The sequence below is a fragment of the Chiloscyllium plagiosum genome, unplaced genomic scaffold, assembly GCF_037043375.1.
Source record: "Chiloscyllium plagiosum isolate Xiang-an unplaced genomic scaffold, Cpla_swu_hap1 HiC_scaffold_29, whole genome shotgun sequence".
In the NCBI taxonomy this organism is placed as follows: Eukaryota; Metazoa; Chordata; class Chondrichthyes; order Orectolobiformes; family Hemiscylliidae; genus Chiloscyllium; species Chiloscyllium plagiosum.
In genome coordinates this window covers 13,048,479-13,068,635 of record NW_028270167.1, presented here as the reverse complement: position 1 = coordinate 13,068,635, position 20,157 = coordinate 13,048,479, and the positions used below count along the sequence as shown (strand labels likewise).

The window sequence follows — 20,157 nt, the reverse complement described above, 5'->3', positions numbered from 1 at the left end:
CAGGTTGACTCCTCACCTTGCATTTACACTCGTGGTTTCGCCTTGGTGCAACATGTAAAGCTTGTCTCAAAATATGCTGTTAGCAAGACCAAAACTTGCACGAGTTGACCTGTTGAGTGTTTTTTTTCTTTGAGCGTGAGTTGTTCACTTGGAATCTATAAGGTACTGCTAGAGTAGGTGTGCAAGTGATAAATGTTTAGTAATAAGTCATTTGTCTCTGAGATTTTTCTTTTGGCAAGTACCGATTATCGTATGAGTTGACAAGAACAGAACTCTGTCTAGGTGTATGATTTTTGTTGACAGTTTTGAGATCTATTAAAAGTTTACCAGAAGAGGACTTTGACGTCTTCTCTTCCCCCCCCCCCCCTCCTTTGTTTCTCCCCCTTTCTCTCTCTTTAATTATAGAGCTATAGAGATGGACAGCACAGAAACAGACCCTTCGTCCGACCAGAAATTCCAACCCAATCTCGTCCCACCTGCCAGCGCCCAGCCCATATCCCTCCAAACCCTTTCTATTCATATACCAATTCCAAATGCCTCTTAAATATTGCAATTGTACCAGCCTCCACCACTTCCTCTGGCAGCTCATTCCATACACATACCACCCTCTGTGGAAAAAGTTGCCTCTTGGGTCTCTTTTATATCTTTCCCCTCTCACCCGAAACCTATGCCCCCTAGTTCTGGACTCCCCGACCCCAGGGAAAAGACTGTGTGTCTATTTAACCTCTCCATGCCCCTCATAATTTTGTATACCTCTATAAGGTCACCCCTCAACCTCCCACACTCCAGGGAAAACAGCCCCAGCCTGTTCAGCCTCTCCCTATAGCTCAAATCCTCCAACTCTGGCAACATCCTTGTAAATCTTTTCTGAACCCTTTCAAGTTTCACAACATCTTTCCAATAGGAAGGAGACCAGAATTACACGCAATATTTCAACAGTGGCCAAAGCGATGTTCTGTACAGCTGCAACATGACCTCCCTGCTCCTGTACTCAATACTCTGACCAATAAAGGAAAGCAAACCCAACACCGTCTTCACTATCCTATCTACCTGCAACTGTACTTTCAAGGAGCTATGAACCTGCACTCCAAGGTCTCTTTGTTCAGCAACATTCCCTCGGACCTTGCCATTAAGTGTATAGGTCCTGCTAAGATTTGCTTTCCCAAAATGCAGCACCTCTCATTTACCTGAATTAAACTCCATCTGCCACTTCTCAGTCCATTGGCTCATCTGATCGAGAACCTGTTGTAATCTGAGGTAACCTTCTTTGCTGTCCACTACACCTCCAATTTTGGTGTCATCTGCAAACTTACTAACTCTACCTTTTTATGCTCCCATCCAAATCATTTATGTAAATGACAAAAAGTAGAGGGCCCAGCGCCGATCCTTGTGGCGCTCCACTGGTCACAGGTCTCCAGTCTGAAAAACAACTCTCCACCACCACCCTCTGTCTTCTATCTTTGAATCAATTCTCCATTCAAATGGCTAGTTCTCCCTGTATTCCATGAGATCTAACCTTGTTAATCAGTCTCCCATGGAGAATCTTGTCAAATGCCTTACTGAAGTCCATGTAGATCATATCTACCACTCTGCCCTCATCAATCCTCTTTGTTACTTCCTCAAAAAACTAAATCAAGTTTGTGAGACATGATTTCCCAAGCACAAAGCCGTGTTGACTTTTCCTAATCAGTCCTTGCCTTTCCAAATACATGTACATCCTGTCCCTCAGGATTCCTTCCAACAACTTGCCCACCACCGACGTCAGGCTCACTGGTCTATAGTTCCCTGGCTTGTCCTTACCACCCTTCTTAAACAGTGGCACCACGTTAGCCAACCTCCAGTCTTCCAGCACCTCACCTGTGATCATTAGTGATACAAATATCTCAGCAAGAGGCCCAGCAATCACTTCCCTAGCTTCCCACAGAGTTCTAGGGTACACCTGATCAGGTCCTGGAGATTTATCCACTTCTTTGCATTTCAAGACATCCAGCATTTCCTCCTCTGTAATATGGACATTGTACATGATGTCACCATCTATTTCGCTACTTTCTATATCTTCCATGTCCTTTTCCACAGTAAATACTGATGCAAAATACTCGTTTAGTATCTCTCCCATTTTCTGTGGCTCCACACAAAGTTCGGATTGCTGATCTTTGAGGGGCCTTAATCTCTCCCTAGTTACCATTTGGTCCTTAATGTATTTGTAAAAACCCTTTTTGGATTCTCCTTAATTCTATTTGCCAAAGCTATATCATGTCTTCTTTTTGCCCTCCTGATTTCCCTCTTAAGTATACTCCTACTGCCTTTATGCTCTTCTGAGGATTCACTCGATCTATCCTGTCTATACCTTACATATGCTTCCTTCTTTTTCTTAACCAAACCCTCAATTTCTTTAGTCATCCAGCATTCCGTATACCTACCAGCCTTCCCTTTCACCCTAACAGGAATATACTTTCTCTGGATTCTCATTATCTCATTTCTGAAGGCTTCCCATTTTCCAGCCGTCCCTTTACCTGCGAACGTCTGCCCCCAATCAGCTTTTGAAAGTTCTTGCCTAATACCGTCAAAATTCTGTCTCTCTCTGTCTCTCTCTGTCTCTCTCTGTCTCTCTCTGTCTCTCTCTGTCTCTCTCTGTCTCTCTCTGTCTCTCTCTGTCTCTCTCTGTCTCTCTCTGTCTCTCTCTGTCTCTCTCTGTCTCTCTCTGTCTCTCTCTGTCTCTCTCCCCTCCCCAATTTCCCCCCTCTCACTGTGTCTCGCCACATAACCTGTGTTTTGCCTTCAGGTATTGGAGACATAGCCTGCAGACTGCGTGCTGGCAATCAGAGCTCCAGCTTGCACTCATCTATGCTTCATTTAGCTTCTGCTCTCTGCAGTCATTTCAGCTGTCCCTGCACGATGGGCCTTGGCCCTTCGCCCAGATGTCTTAATTAATAAAATAAATCTGTTTTGCGGGTTGTGACCACCTGTATAAAGATGGGACTTCTGCAGCAACTTGCATGAATCTAGTCAAAGATCGATTTTCCTTTGGCTCACTGTTCCTTTTATTGCATGTTCTGAGTCGCAGAGTGTGAGTGACCCAGGGACCTCCATTGATCTGTGATGCACTGCTAGAGTTTCCTGCTGTTTTTATGGCAATCTAGTAACAATGTTCTCTCTTCAAATTTCAGATTATCTGGCAAACCACGGCCGGCTGAGTGAGCTGGAGGCCAGGCGAAAGTTCTGGCAGATCTTGTCGGCAGTGGAATATTGCCACAACCGCAAAATCGTCCATCGGGATCTGAAAGCGGAGAACCTTCTGTTAGACAGCAATATGAATATTAAAATAGCGGGTGCGTATTGAGAGTGTGAGATCTGAAGAACTTGGTAGATATTAACACTTACCTGCAAAACCTAACAGGAGGTTGAGAACATTCTGTCTACTGGCTTTTTGCCAAAGAGTTGACTAAAAGCCAATCTGCCTTGTTCCATTCCTTCTCCTTTATGGACTGCCCTTCTCTTTGATACAGACAAGGGGACCACTTTCTTTGCAGCCCAGCAGTCTCCTCTTTACCCTGCCTCCTCTTCCACCCCCTCCCTCTCCCCTCCCAACAGTGTATAGACAGCTCCTTCAGTTGGCCCCTCCCCAAATTCACACAGCAGACACCTGAAGCTGCTTTATTGTACTGCATCACACAATGTGTTAGGCCCTGTTTCCACAGAGGGAACAAACAGGTTAACAAGAACAGTCTCGCATAGAAATGACAAAAGCACCTATCTGTTTGCAGTCTGCCAGGTTTGTGACATAGAATGTTGCAATTCCCCGTTCTGCCTCTTCTTTCATTCTCTCTTCTTCTTCTGTCTCTGCCTGACACCAGCCCCATATTAACCCTTCCTTCTCCCAGTGTCTGCTCCTGATACCTCTGGTTCAAATGGTACCAGTTGTTCTCCAAAAGAGTAGCTATTTCTCACGTTCAGGTCCTAAACAAATCAAGGCCTTTCGGATTCACAAGGTGTTCACACAGTGATCCTGTCCTTGCCTAGCAGTTAGCGATAGTATATGGGAGTTTGGTCTGATTTCTGTCCTGCATGGAAGGAAACGGAGGATACTTCCAGCTGGTAGTCCAATTGAATTCAATTAAAACAAAGACTTCTCTTCTGTTGTAATGAGACATCCCAAGGTGCTTCTTAGAAATGGTGCAGAACAAAGTTTGAGACCGCGCTACACAAGGAGATGTCTGTAAGCTTGCACCAATAGACTGAAGGGCCTTTCACTGTGCTGTAGGACTGTGAGGTAGGCTTTAAGGAGTATCTTGGAAGAAAGTGCAGCAGAGAGGTAGGGAGGATATTCCAAACCTGGGAGTTAAAGCAAATCAAGGCTTAGCCACTAATGATGGAGCAGTTAACACTGGGGATGTTGAAGAGGCCAGAATCGGAACAAATATCTGAGGGATCAAACGCAGTTCTTTACAGAGCAGTTCAGTACACCGCTGCACCCAGCAGTGCGCTTACCAACTGAAGCACTATGACTTTGTCCACAAAATTTAACAAAAGTTCAAGAAAATCATTTGCTTCCCTTGTCAGGGATTGTTCTCTTTTAGAGCAGAGAATATTAAGAGGTGAGAGAATTGAGTGTTTGCCATGATGAAGGTTTTGGTAGAATAGAAGAGAAGAAACAGTGTGAGGAGAGTCAGAAATGGGAGGATGCAGATTTAAGAAGGTTTAGTTTACAGTGGCTTGTGGTAATGTGAAATGTATTTACGCCAAATATTAGGGAACCAGGTTTAATCTTGTTTAGTGTGCAATTTGGCACATATTTGAAAGGGTTAGTTTATAGGGCTAAGAACAGGGCCTTGCCCTGTTCAATCAGATATAGTACAGGCATGATGCACCAATTGGTCTCATTCTGTGCCGTAAGGTTTTGGTGATCCAATATCTAGCCATCCAGGAGGAGCCTCCAGTTTTTTGTCTCTTTCTGTTTACCCCCATCTCTCTGACAAGAGACATGTGAATTTCCCTCTGGACTTGAAAGCTTTCACAGTTTAAAAGGCTGTTTCCAACAAGATTGTTTGAGACCTTTTATGCAAAGAAAGGTCATTGGGATGAACTGTGCTTTCATTCACCACTTCAAAGCACCTCTGGTTACTGTGTAAAATGGGCTACTTTCCACCTCCAAGGACTGTGGAGCACTGGATTATTTCCTTTTGATTTGAACGCTGGGGCCAAATGTTAAAAAGCAGGAGGAGTGATCTGGAATTGTTTAAATCTCAGGGAGATGGCTCTCTGTTTGCGAACTCTGCTTAATTTGGGCTGCTTTACAAAGAGGGAAGGCAGAGCTGGGAGGGGATGTGTGGGGTGGGAGGGGTGGATTATCATGTGTGGGTTTGAAGGCAATGAGCAAGACGGTGAGACATTTTACAAAAATAAATCCACCTTTCTGCATCTTCCTCCCCCTGTCCGCTCCGAGAATGTTAACCCTAGCTGACATGTGAATACAGGAGCCCAAAATGCTCCTGTCTCTCAAAGTAGCTGTCTGAAAACATGCGGGGCAAACAATCAAGTTGTTTGACTGTAAGGCCAGTCTTGACGCACTCCCCAGCAAGGTCACTGGAGAGAAACTGGGGGCAGGAAATTGAACTTGACTATTTTTCACCTGGTTCTTGTCCAGGGGCACTGAATGGTTTTGATACAGTTGCCAACCTGCTGTGCATGCTGAGGTTAGTCGTTTCAGGTATTGATCCCAAGACTTTTGTGATCTGGGTGATGCACCTTCACATTAAAAATTCAGTTCCACTCTGAACAGCTGCTGGAATTGACAATGAGGCATTTTAAGTTTACTGAAGCAGCCACAAGTGACAAAGTCTGACAGAAGATTCACTCCGTTTTTGACTTGAAAATCCCTCTCTTGCATTAATGACACAGGCCAGGATTCCAGAATAGGCAAGGGAGAAATAATTGTTTAAACAGATCGTTACTGTCTGAAGTGCATTGTAAATGAAATCCAAAAGCCCTGTAAATTTAAGTGATAATACAATAGTCCGTTAGCTTATTAAACTTGAATCAATGCCAGTCCCATTAACTAACCTCTCTATCTCCCTCAGTCATTCAGTCTCTCTGGAACCTGGGATAAATATAATCCATTTGTACAGAAATAGAAATTCCTTTGTGTTAGAAATTGTTAAAGTCTGTTGCTACCTTCACTAATGTAGTACCAACCAAAACGTAGCTTTAAAACTCCAGTCTTGCACAGCAGTTCAGGTGTTAAGTGCTGAGAGAGAAATCCGGATTTATCTCTTTCCCATTGCTTTATGAATCCCTTTTATTGAGTGCTTGGGGAGGGATTTTTGGGCAACTTCTCCTCGATAGATTAACAACTGATGGGAAGATGAAAAGGATTCTTTTTGGCAAACACCATTCCTCCACTTCACATCTAGGAGTCCCTTGACAAACCTAGTCATTTTTGCTTTAGGAAGTGGAGGCAGAATCTTCCAGAAATGGTGCTCACCTTTGACTCTCTCATAAACCTAGGGGGCAAGCTGGTGAAGACAAGAAGTGGAATTTGCTGAGGGGGGGTGGAATGAGGTGAGGAGTGAGCAGAGGAAGCCCACTGTGTCTTCTGACAGGAATGCAGTTGAACGTCTGCTGTGGCTTTTATTCTGAAGCAGCCTCTCTGATAGCTTTTCCTAGCCGGTGGACAACAACGGAGAATTGACGTCAAACACTGCTGATCAGTATGCTGCTCATGAAATGGGTCAGCTCAGACAATTAGTTCACAACCATGAGCTCCTATCTATTTTTTTTTTCTCTCTCTCTCTCTCTCTCTCTCTCTCTCTCTCTCTCTCTCTCTCTCTCTCAGCAGATTAGTGGAATGAATTTGCCTCACTTGATTGCAGAGCTGATGTGGGGGGAGGGGTTGAAATGAGGATGAGGGGATTGTGGCTGAGTGGGAACATGGAAGGGGAGGGAGGAGTATTGTTTCCACGGGTTTCCACTGCAAAGGAGTTCAGAGGAAAGCCTTTTGGACTCCAGCTTGTATATTTTGGTGAATGATTTTTGTTTTTTTTTAAACAAAGAACTGGATTGAAATTACTTAACGCTGTGTGAAATTATGTTTCGTTGATAAGTCAAAGATTAGTCAAGTAACCAAATATTGTGGCACCACATATTTGTTTAAGGTTATCCACACAGATGTGAGTGGGATAGTTAGCCAGAAAAGGAAGGGAATTTTGCTTCATTCTTTTATGTGAAGGGTTAGTCTGGTTTATACTTTAAAAGGAAAAGTCACTGTGTTTACTGGGACATGCACAAGGCCTGGTGCCAGTTGGAAAGATGCTTCTCACTAAGCGGTGAGCCCTGCTGCAGGATGCTTATGGGTACAGGGTCAACAGGTCAGATTGCACCTTCAGTTTCTTTCTTTACTCAGCCATGCCATCCAACTTTGTCATAACAAGTGGCCTTCAGCATGCCAACAGTAGTTCAGGCAGCACAGGAGGTACAAAGGCCCTATTCCTAGCAACTGAATGTTCTTTTTCACTAATTACTTTGGCAATGGAGTGGTGAGTAGTAAAATAGACATGCTTTATATCATCCTGATTAGTTTTTGGCGGCCTGAGGTTGTCTCAGCGTGGCCCAGTGCCTTTGGTGATGAAGCCCAAGGTAAGTTGGTGAGATCTTTGCTTTGTGGTGCGCTCTTTAATGTCAAGTTGTTCCTCTAAACAGTTAAAGCACGTCAGAAGCATGATTATTGAGGTGATGTCCTTTGTTGCCCTGATCTAAACCGTCTGCATTGCTTTGTAATTTTTCTCCTGTCAAAAAAGCAAAATGCAATTTTTAACAGTACAAGTGTGAAAAGCTGAAATGGTGTAATTTTAGATTTTTTCTATTGTGATGTGTAGTTGCTTTCAAAAGGCTCAAATGCAGGTAGGGTGAGGGGAGGATTGGTTAACCAAGTCTGTCCCCCTCGAGCAGACAAAAGCAGCTGGGGTCTTCATTTTAAAATCCTGTCTCAAAGGTGACACCTCCACAATGCAGCACTCTCTCTCCAAACTGCATTTGAGAATGGCCCCCAGACTAGATTTAAAGTGGAACAGGAATACATGACATTCTGACACTCAGGTCTGAGTGGGTCCTGCAGTGCCTCATAGATATTCTTCTCAAATCTTGGCTACTGGGCTCTGAGCGTTTGTGTGATTAGTGTAAACATCATGGATCCACTCCAGTTCACAGTTGAAGTCCGGTTATTTACTGATCAGAGCATTAGGTGCACTTTTGGGAACTTATACACAATCCTTTGGGTTTATGCTGTTGTGCAACGGTGGAAGGGTCTGCATGGGATAATGCCGAGCACTGTCCACTCTGAAAATGTCATCTGGGCTGAGGGGAAGAGTTGCTTAGGATCTTGAAGGACTCTGTGTCTAACACCAGAGGGCACAAGTAAAGGGGAGAACTGTTTTTCACCCAGATGGTGGTAGGTGTATGGAACACGTGCATGTAAATAGGATTAGTGTAGTTTGTTGTTTGTAGACATGGGCTGAAGGGCCTGTTTCTATGCTGTATGTTTCTATACCTCTATTTGAGTGATTTAAACATGAGGGGCTTAGTGGTACATAACAATCAGGCTGTTGTGATAGTGAGATTGCATCACTGACCCAGCTTCTTGTGTGGGGAAAATATTTGCTTGAGGCTACATTCCCTTGATAGAAAACATTCAAAATATTTTCTTTTTGGAAATCCATTCCCAGCTTATCTAAGTATATACAACAAACATGGGAATACTCTGCAGGTCTGAAAGCATCTGTGGAGAGAAAAACAGAGTTAATGTTTCGTTTTGATGATCTTTTATCAGAATTGGGAAAGTAAAGAGATATGATGGGTTCGGAGCAGATGAGATGGGGGAGACCAAACACTGAACAAAAGGGAAGGTCTGTAATTGTACTGGGGACACTGAAGGGCATGAGCTGGTGATGTAGGACGGCAGGGAGCAGTAATGGTAGGGATTAAAGTCCAAGGAAGTGTCTAGAAGAGGTGTGAATGGCAAAATGATGAATAGCTGCTGTCCCAAAGCAAAAACAGGAGGAAAAAGCTTTAGGAGGATTGAAGAATGCAAATGAGAGAAAATAGAATGGGGGCAGAGATTAGGGACTGAATTTATTTTAATCAAGGCTGACTCTAGAAGGCTGCAAAGTGACTAATTAAAAGACTGTCATGTTCCACAAGCTTGTGTTTAGCTTCATTTGAACAGTAGATGGAGGACAGAGAGGTCAGCAAGGTGAAGATTGAAATGGCAGGTGATCAGAAACTTGCAGCAGTACTTGGGTCCTGTTTGGAGTGTTCCACAAAATAGTTGCCCAATCTGCATTTGGTCTCGCCAGCTTAGTGTACCACAGCCTGCATGCAGCATGACCAGCAAATACAATGCTTTATCTTGGACAAAGAACACACCAGTTGCTGTATCATCACATATAGCACATGGTCTTCCAGGTTTTCTCAATTCCAGCCTTTTACCACTGCAACAAGACACTACATGTACTGATAGGTTATCTAGTTTGGGATTGTGCCACAGACCTGCCAGTTTGCGCAAATAGTTCACGTGGTAAGGTTTTTTAATGTTGGTGATGTAGAAAGTTTCTACTGCAGTTTAAGAGACATATTTGCTTTTGGATTTCAGATGCTCTGTGGCGATATCTCGACCTATTGATGCCAATCAGTAGAACGTGGGAGCGGGCAGGAAATTGATCTATTGGCTGCTGGATTCATTTGGTTTTATTGGATGATGGTGCTCCTGGTCCAGGGGAATGATTACCCACAGTGACAAAACAAAACTAATAATATTGTAGTAGCCAACCTGCCTTCCAATTCTATTTTGCTCATTATGTATTTATTGTTGTGATGTCCAAGTCAGTCTAAGACTTCTAGAAACTTGGTCCACAGAGACGGTCACAGTCAAAAACTTGCAACTGTATTTGTGATCATTGACTAACCAAGCCAGAGTGTTGACGCAGTAGTCTATAATGGTAAATGTTCATAGGCAAGTGTGAACCAAAACCACGACAACCGGAAGTAGAATTTGTGACAAAGTGCATGACTCTCACAAGGTACTGATTTCTGGAATGATGTAAAGGCTGCTTCATTTCCGGTTGTGTTTCCATTTGAACAGATTTTGGGTTTGGTAATTTCTACAAACCCGGAGAACCCTTGGCCACTTGGTGCGGCAGCCCACCATATGCAGCTCCAGAGGTTTTTGAAGGACAGCAGTATGAGGGACCACAACTGGACATTTGGGTAACAACTTCACTTAAACCGTAATGATAGTCTTAAAGATTTTGACAAGTTTGAATGCCCTTCTCCTTCTGAAACAGTTAACCCTTTTGTTTTCAATGATTCTCTTATGATGGTGTCTCACGGGGCCTCACAGCTGTGAAGAGTGGAAGCTCTCACTAAATCTCCAAAGACCCCTTAACATTTCTCTCCACAGCTCCCCATTGCCATGCAACTGAGCGTAACTGTAATGATGCTCTAGTTCTGATAGAGACCAACTACCTCATCACAAACAGTAAATAGACATGGGATCTCCTAGTTTTTTACATTTACTTTCATGCTGCTATTAAATCTCTTGCCTCAGCCAAATGGGATTTTTGCAGATTTGTATAATGTAGGTTGGCCAGTTCTTAGGAGAAAAAACAACTCTGAACTTTGTTTAGTCCTAGTCATCATTGGTCCAATAAGTGTTATTAAATTTGTGAAATATGTATTTGTAAACCTGGTAATATGTATAAGGAGGTCAACATTTGTTTGCTTGCTTTAAAGTTCATGATGACCTCACTGCCTCCTTGGAAATATTAGCCAATCGTGGTTGGGGATCTGTTGGAAATGTACCAGTGATTTTCAGTATTCCACCCTTTGAGTGCATAACTCTGCTGGTGCGACGGAATCCTAGAGGGTTCTGACAGAATGCTTATGTGTGGATGCTATTGGTCTGTCTTTCACATTTGATGACCTTTTCATGAGATTCAGAGAGGATCTGCTGAGGATAACCTGCATCGGAGAATGGAAACTCCCCACTTCAGAGTGTGGTGATAGCATTAAGGTTTCAATGTCTGAGGTTCCCATTTCAGGAAGGGGTTGGAGGACTGGAAAAGATCATGGCCAGATCAGCCATGAACGTTGAAATGACGGAGAAGACTCAAAGGACCAAATGGGCTGTGGCTGTTCCTTGGTCCTGGTGAGAGCAGTGCAGTTCGTCACAGGGTAAAACTCCACTGTACCTCAGCATCCTACTCAGTCGTGATGTTACAGTTATGTTCTTGCATTGGCGACTAAAGGAATGAAGGAATATGGGGATAGTGCAGGAAAGTGAACTCGAGCCATGATTTTAAGTGACGTTAGCCCATTCCCAGTGCTTGACTGGGGTGGGCTGCTAGTTCATGCCAATTTGAGTTTATAGGTGAAAGTGGCTTGAGATTCCTGAACTCCCTCTAAGTCAGGTCAGCAAACAGAAGAGGATAATCCCAACAGCAGGCTGGCTATGGGCCTGGGTCTTAGCTTGTCTTTCTATTGGTCGAAATAGATACTTCAGATTATTTGGAGCAAAACTCCTAGCTAGTAAATGCTAAATAAGGTTTTCTCTTGTCTACACTTTGCATTTCCCATATTTTTTCCAACCATCACCTTATTAAAATAGCAAGTATCAGACCTTGAATTATCCTGAAGTTATGACCTCAGTTTCTGTTTACTGCTGTTGCACCATTGCATAAAGCAGGATGTAAGCAGTTGGACCAGTCATTCTGCCTGGCAGTGTCACTGGAGCATACGCGTATTTTATATATATATAGTTCATTGTCTTTGTCATTATGTGGCTTTGAAAGGGATTAGAAAGTTCAAAACTGTCAGGAGCAAATTTATACAGCAAAAGGGCAGATGTCACAACTTTGTTTTGAAAGCCCCAGGCATTATTATCAACACCTTTACATTTTTGTTTTGTTTTTGTGATTATCAAATTAAGTGAAGTTAGTGCAGGTGAGTGAGTGCCTCATTTCAGCCAGTGCTTCCTGTCCATGAATAGCACTGTTGGGTATGGAATAAAGCTCCTCTTCTATTCTGTCACCACCATGTGTCTTCAAATCTACCACAACAGGGTGATTTCCCCCCCACTGTGGAAACGTGATGTTCTCTGCATTCTGGCACTGACCAGCCTGTAGCTTCCGGTTGAATTAGGGCCAACATTATGCTTTGTGCCCACAAAGTGCTGTGTTAAGTAAAATCCTTTCCAAGCAGTGAGCAGCAATGTGTTTTTTTTTGGAAAGGATTCCATGAGGTTTCTCATTTTTGTGTCTGTGCAGAGTCTCGGTGTGGTTCTCTATGTGTTGGTTTGTGGAGCTTTACCGTTTGATGGTCCAACGCTTCCCATCCTGAGGCAGAGAGTTCTGGAAGGCAGGTTTAGAATTCCGTACTTCATGTCAGAAGGTGAGAACAGCCAAAGCATTTGATTTGATTTTGTTAAGCTTTAGTCTGTGTGGCGGGAATAAGTTTTACTTCAGACTCATTATCTGGTCGTGTGTGTGAGTGAGATGAAAAATAGAGCTTCTGCTCTTTATCTAGACTTTTAACAAACTTTCAACAATTTGGATTACCTTACTTTCTCCTCCCACATTTAGTGATTCACGAAGCTGACAAAATGTGTGTTTATGTATGTTTCCACAGCTAGTTGATTCCTGGATGTTTGGTCACCTGTTGCCAGAGACTGTCAGGGGCAATAATGCACATCATGTCTGACTGACAAGAAGAGAATCTCCACTTACAAGAGCTTTAGTGAAAGAGTTTGCAGGTTGAAAATCAACCTGTTTGGTCACACTACAAATATACTTTCTATGGCCATCAAATCCTGGAGTTAGTCTCAAAACCAAGGGGCAGAATTGCTATACACTGCACAACCAACCCTGTCACATTCCACTCATATAGGATGTTCAGCAGCTATAAAGACCTAAAATACTGTCCTTGTGCTATCCTTGACTAAATTCTTTTAGCAAAGCTTCCCTCTGTGCAGTATTACTCTATTTTCTCTTGGATGAAGGAACCAGTAGTAATAGTGCAGTTAACCATTGTTTAGGCAGAACAGGGACAACTGAGCATGGACAATGAAAATCTGATAGGCCAGGATCATCACAGAAACACAAGCACACTACTCCATTGTGGACACCAGCAATAATATGGACTCTTCCATTGTCCAACCCTTGTGTAAATCTGGGTAATGAGTGGTGATGGATCTTTGAGCTGTAACCAAACAATGTCAATACAGGCTGAACTGTCAGCAAGAACAGGAATCCCAGATTAATTTATTCCCATCCCAAAATGAGTTTTGCAGGGGAAAAACTGTTAGCCCCTTTAGTTGTGCCCTGACAGAACTCCATGCAGAAGATAAGTAAGAGATGGAATCCTCACTCAGCCTTCGCTTTGGGAAATTTAATAAATCAGAGCAAAAACTTAAAGGTTATGATAAAGTTGATCAGATAACTTGCTGACCAGCTGATTTTTAAATGGGACCTTGTGAGTTCGACCCTGGCCTGGAAATGCTGCAGTATTGGGAAACCCGAGAGCCAGAACCAGTGGGTGGTTTTACCAGTTTTCACCATTATTACCTGGAGAGATTAATTGCAACTCTGTGAGCGCTCATGATCTTTGTCCTTAAAGTTAACTAAAGTCCATTTAAATAAACTAATGGCGACTTTTAAAGGTGCATTGTCCACCTACAATACTGCTGTTGCTTTAATTCATGCATCACAATTTACATTACAAACCTAAACTCAAATTTTGTATCAATATTGTGAGGAGTTGAGTATTATATTGGCCAAATATTTGGTTAATTTCCCACCTAGAACAGGTTCATAGATTTGGACAGAAGATAACTTGTGACTATTCTATTCTGACTGCATCAGAAATAATGAAATCTGAATCTGGGCAAGATATGGGTGAATTGCATTGACCCAAGTCCATGAGTAACTTCTTTCTTAAAATTTGTTTAACTAAAATCGACAATTTTACATAAAATGCTTTCCATGCCATTAGTGACACAATGCACATGACTGGGTATGTAGTTCACACCGGATAATGTAATTTTAAAAATAAATTTACTTGATTTAATGTAATATTCACTTAGATGTACAACATGGGAACAGGCGTTTTTATCCAACTCTTCCATGTTGACCAGATATCCTAAATTAATCTAGCCGCATTTGGCCCATAGCCCCCTAAACCCTTCCTATTCATATACCCATCCAGGTGCCTTTTAAATGTTGCAATTGTACCAGCCTCCACAACTTCCTCTGGCAGTGCGCTACACACACACACCACTCTCTATGTGAAAAAGTTGCCCATCAGGTCCCTTTTAAATCTTTCCCCTTTCTCCTTAAACCTATGCCTTCTAGTTTTGAACTCCCTTACCCCGGAGAAATGGCTTGATTAGGATTTTGCTGTTATGTTTGTAGTATTGGTGCAAGATGTGGTGAGACTGAAGTGTGAAATCTGCCAGAGCTTTCCAAGAGTCGATGAACAGAGCAGTCAAGAGAAAGATTAAATTATTTATTTTCTGGGTGCCCATTGTCCATAATGTCTCCCAGGTTTATCTCCCAGTTTTTCCCCCAACTTCCCTTGATTTTTAATGATTATAATTTAATGGTCCATGCATCCCTTCTCCAAGCAGCCATTCGTTTGTGTGCTTATCCAGTAAGTGTGATGCATTATTTGACTAGGGGTTGCTTATAAGAGAGAGACAGTGTTGTGGTCATAACGTCACTGGACCAGAAATCCAGAGACCCAGGTTTACAGTCGTGGGACTGGTTCAGATCCCACCATGACAGCTGTCCGACAGGGAAGGAAATTTTCCATCCTAACCCGAGGTGACCAGTGTGTGAATCAAGAACAGAAGCAGAGTGGCAGATTCTTAACTGCCCTCTGAAGTGCCCTGGGTTGCCGCTCAGTTGTGGAATTAGGAATGGGCAACTGATGCTGGAGTGGCCAGAGATTCAAAAAAAAAAGGATTGTTGCCCAATCGCCTATGAAATTGGGAGGAGGACAACTTGGTAGATGTTACTGCTGTTGCAGCCCAGAAAAACTGAGACCAATAGTGACTATCTAAGCGCAGCACCAACAATCAGACTGGGATCATCTCTGATCTCCTTAATGTAAATTACAGCATCTTTAACCAGGGCACCGCTGAGAAAGAATTAATATTTCTCCATTACTTTATCAAAGCTATTGGACAAATGTCTATTTGTAGGAATCTTGATCAGTGTGTGAACCAGTGTTCTCAACTCATCGAGACTTTCTTGCCTGCCAGACTGTGAACACCTTATTCGACGTATGCTGGTCTTAGACCCTTCTAAAAGACTCACAATTGCCCAGATAAAGGAGCACAAGTGGATGCTGACTGAGGTGCCAGTACAGCGACCAATTGTATATCCTCAAGCAACTGAGACTGAATCAACCATGGGAGAATACAATGAGCAAGTTCTACGACTGATGCATAGCCTGGGGATTGACCAGCAGAAAACCATTGAGGTAAAGAATGCAATATTTGGATCAAGATGAGTGTGATGCTTTCTTCAATTTGAGTTCTCCATGACTGAAAGAAGGTTTTTTAGTATTTTGCATTCAGCAGGTGGTTGTAGATGTCTGTGTGCAATTTACATTGGATGGCAATGCACAGTCAGTTCGTGAAGTGATCCTGACGTGCGACGCCCACCCCGATAGACCCTCCAAGAGCTCCACTGAAAGTATTATAGCATTAAATACAAGGAGCATGAGTAGGCCATTTTTCCCTTTTTTCTCATTCCAACATTCATTAAGGTGATGACCGATCTTTTGCTTCTTCCTGTGCTGTCTACATATCCATTGGTTCTCTTATTACCTAAAAAAACCTATCTGCCTCTGACTCAAACTCAAATATACCCAACCACCGAACACGCGCACACCTCTCCAAGATAGTCTTCCAAAGATTCCCAACCACTTGAATGAAAATACTCTCCTCGTCCCAGTATGAAGTTATCCTTATCTTGAGATTGATCCAACAGACTGGGTTCTCCATCCCAGAGTAAACATTCCCTCAGCATCTCCTCTGACAAGTCAGCCAAGATATTTTTTGGATTGTGTTTCAGTTCATTCTTGTTCATCCAGGGTATATACACACAGTCTCTCCTCAGGCACCAGACTTGGGGAAACTTTGCATCCCCTTTTGGGGCAAAGCACGATAATATTAATCCAGGTAATATTCCAAGAGGAACAACTAAAAAAAAATGTCAAGTGTGCTTTTCAGCGGTTAAGTGAAGATGATAATTACTTCAAATAAAAGGAACAATTTAATCAACTAGACATTTTGTTGATAATAAGGAGCCAAAAAACTAAACAATATTTCAGGCATGGCCTCACTAATGGGGATGCTTTTATTTTCTGTTTACTGGTTTGCAGTGGCTCTCTTTATTGCTGTTACCTCAGGGTGACTAAAGCCTAAATAAGATTTTTCACTAGTAGCAACATAAGATGTATTTGGCTTTCAAGGCTTCTTCACACACCTCCTATAGTCAGTGAAGAATAGAAGCTCAAGGCTTTAGCCTCAGTGGCTCTCTATGGTCACTGTCTTGTTTCAAGTGTCAAAAATTAGACAATTCCTCTGTTTGCAGTTGCTCTCCAACTTCTGTGTTCTCTTCCTTGCTTTTCATTTTTTAATTGAACTTGCCCGAGGTGCCTGGCAGTAGTGAAGTCATGTCCTTGTGTGAGAGTGACCCACTAAACACCTTGAGTTGACCCATACTTCAGTCTCCCTAAGCCAGTGTTGTTTTGCAGTCAGATCAGTTGAATGAGCAGCTATTTAGTAATGGCCTTGTTTGTTTCAACTCTGAATTTTAGAGTCGATATTAATCACTGCACATTCTCTCTCAAATCCCTATATTCTATAAAGGAGAACAAAATGTCTGGTTGATGAAATTGTTCTTTTTCTTTTTGAAATAATTATCAATCTTCATTTAATTGCTGAAAAGCACTTTTGACTTTTTTTTGTTGTTTCTCTTGGAATATTACCTGGATTAATATTATCGTGGTTTCATTCCCTTTAAAAGCAAATCATTAAGTTAAATGCTGTCAGGGGCGATTCATTGCTCAGCCTGAAGATTGTTCCTTCCTTCACCACTTCAGTGAGATTGATGGGACAAGAAATGAGTCAAGGATGACCTAACTTGCCCATAATTCTTGGGAAGAAAAAAAGGCCCTGACAGCTTAGTAATCAATGAACACAAGAAATGCATTGATCAGAAGAATGACAAATAAATGTAAAACACCTTGGGGAAAGAGAGTGAGGTTTAAACAAGGTCACTTCATTGAAGTCTCTTTTAATTCATCAGCAGTTGTAGTTTCACACCATCACTCTGCTAGTTTTATTTTTATCTGTTGGACAACCGGTGATGTAATTTGTGATGTTTAAAAATAAATTCTATTCTGATATTTCTTTCTCTTTTGGCATTTTGTGCAGTCTCTACAGAACAAGAGTTATAACCACTTTGCTGCTATTTATTATCTATTGGTGGAGAGGCTCAAGTCCCACAGAAGCAGTTTCCCCGTAGACCAGAGACTTGATGCTCGTCAACGAAGACCAAGCACCATTGCTGAACAAAGTGTTGCCAAGGTATTGCCTGAATGGCTGACAGTCGCTGGGCCTGTTGTAGATGTATTGTGCACTCTGTAATAGATGAAATGACGTTTGTGTAAAGATTCCAGCTCTGCAGGCTGTAGATGTTGGGATCGATTCATGGATTGGCTCTAATAGTTCAGGGTGTGCATGTATTTGAAAATACATTTTAGGTCTATTTTTAACTCTTCACACCTCAAGTCTTTAGACAACCTCCTGCTTTCTAATCAGCAAAGGATTTTATTGAGTCTTTTCTTATATGTACAACACTTTCGGGAATGTGTAGTTTTGCTAAAAATACAGAACATCCCATGATGTTTTGAATTATTTATGGTTCTCTTCACACTTGGATTTTGCCAGTGATTCACGAGGATCTGTTTTAAGCTGTTTTCCTCCTTATGCCTGTGGTGCTGATTAACTGAATGTTAATTGAAGAACTAATTGAGCTGAACATTAAGCCTACCACCCTTCATCTCCTGTGTAACCATACTGAGTAACGTTCTATATTGGGAATGCCAACAAAGAGTCACAGAATGTGTTTGGGTTCTGAATCGTTGGTTGATACGTGACTGAAGAAAGCCATTTGTCCCCTGTTAAATCTCTGCTGCCAGTGGGCACAGTTTCTTCTGAACAAAATCCTTAATTTTCATATATTTCAGATGTGAATGCTTGCAGAAGTATTCTTAAATCAGACTGAAAAATAGTCAATCACCAAAATTTCTATATCCTCAACTGCACGTGTTAAATAAAACAAAGAACTTTGGATGCTAAATCTGAATGAAAAACAGAACCTGCTGGAGAAACTCAGCAGATCTGGTGGCATTTGTGGAGAAAAAGCAGAATTAGCAGTTTGAGTCCTTTCCTTCCAAACTGACAGCAGTGAGGAAAAGGTGACAGTGCTGCCGGGGGGGAAGAGGGTGAAAAGAAAAGAGGAGAAAGACAGGCAGATAAACCAACTGACGCTAGTATGTTAGCGGAAAGAAAAGCTGATAATGGAGACTAGAAATAGGTGAAATTGGGTTAGCTGTGTTGAAAACAACCCATGTGATGATCGGGCCCAGGGTTTGGAGGTGGATAAAGGACATGGAGGAAGGTGTTCAGGTTCAAAGATAATTGAATTCTGGTCGTAAATTCGCTCGCTGAGTTAGAAGGTTTGTTTACATATGTTTCGTCACCATACCAGGTGGTAACATCAGTGAGCCTCAGGTGACGCACTGGTGATCTGTTCCGCTCTCTGTTTATGTGCCTTAGTCTGTTAAGGTGGATGTTATTGTTTCTGGTTCTTTTTCTCAGAGGTTGGTAAATGGGGTCCAAATCTGTGCTCATTGATGGAGTTCCAGTTTGAATGTCAGGCCTCTAGGAATTCCCGGGCATGTCTCTGTTTAGGTTATCCCAGGATGGGTGTGCTGTTTCAGTTGAAGTGGTATACTCCTTCTTCTGTATGTAAGGATACTAGTGATAGTGGGTCATATCTTCTCAAAAATCACAAATAATTGAACTCTGTATTGAGTCCTGAAGGTTGCAGGGTCCTTGAGCTGAAAGTAAGATGCTGTTTCTTCCAGTTTGTGCTGAGCAAGTTTGCAGTGCATGTTTCCTTTGTGCGATAACAACGTCTCCTGCTTTTGGGAGAGTGTTGTTTGTACATATGAGATTCGTTCGGCAGACCAGTCTCATTGGCATGTTCTCAACCCCACCCATGGTGAGCAAATATTCACAAATACCTCTGATTATATCTGTACTGCCAACTCCCTTTATTCCTCGAATCTGACCTTGCTTTGTGGCATGCCCCTGATGAGGGAGACCTGTATATCGAGCAGTTGTCTATACTCTTGCAAGTGAGAGTATGTTTTATTTTGTTATTATTCACTCATAGTATTTGGGCATTGCTGACTGGACCAACATTAATTGACCGTACCTTGAGAAGGTGGTGAACTGCTGCAGTCCGTTCAGTGTAAGGCCACCCATAAGTTATTAGTGAGGGAGCTCTAGGATTTTGACCTAGCAATGCTGAACAGACAGACCGAAGGGCCTGTTTGGGCTGAAGGGCCTGTTTCCACACTGTAATGTAATCTAAAAAAAAACATATATTACCGAGTCAGGTTGGTGTGTGGTTTGGAGGGGAACTCGGTGTTTCCACGGATCCAACTATTGCTGCAGTCGAACTTCTGACAGCGAAGCTGGGATTACCCTTTGCAGCTCTTCATTGGATGTGCCCCCATCCTGGTGCCTGCTGGGGGAAGTGTACTTTCTTGCAGCTTCAAAGCTAAAATGCATAATCTCACCAGTGTCCTGCTGTATCTTGAGTTAAGGCAGGTGCAGAAGGCCCTCTAATGATATCTGTTATTAAACAAGCACCCAGCTGGCATTGGGTAGGCAGCTGTGGTGTCCATCGACAAGGCTGTGTAAAAGTCCTCAGCTACTGGCTTTCTCCAGGCTCATTGTAACTGCCTGTGCCCTACCAGCTCAGGTAGAGTTGCAATTACCCTTTCATTCCTATTCCAGCTATTTCC

General features: G+C 42.5%; 1 protein-coding gene across 1 annotated transcript in view; it reads left to right on the top strand.

The window, feature by feature from the left end:
* Window positions 1-3,137: 3,137 nt before the first annotated feature.
* The window catches only part of LOC122540645 (serine/threonine-protein kinase SIK2), a 40,659-nt gene continuing 23,639 nt past the window's right edge, over window positions 3,138-20,157 (top strand). The window contains exons 1-5 of the mRNA XM_087976385.1: window positions 3,138-3,329; window positions 10,133-10,257; window positions 12,315-12,438; window positions 15,308-15,528; window positions 17,492-17,644. Coding sequence (XP_087832511.1) covers window positions 3,146-3,329; window positions 10,133-10,257; window positions 12,315-12,438; window positions 15,308-15,528; window positions 17,492-17,644 — 807 coding nt within the window. The 5' untranslated portion in view covers window positions 3,138-3,145. The remainder of the gene's footprint in view (window positions 3,330-10,132; window positions 10,258-12,314; window positions 12,439-15,307; window positions 15,529-17,491; window positions 17,645-20,157) is intronic.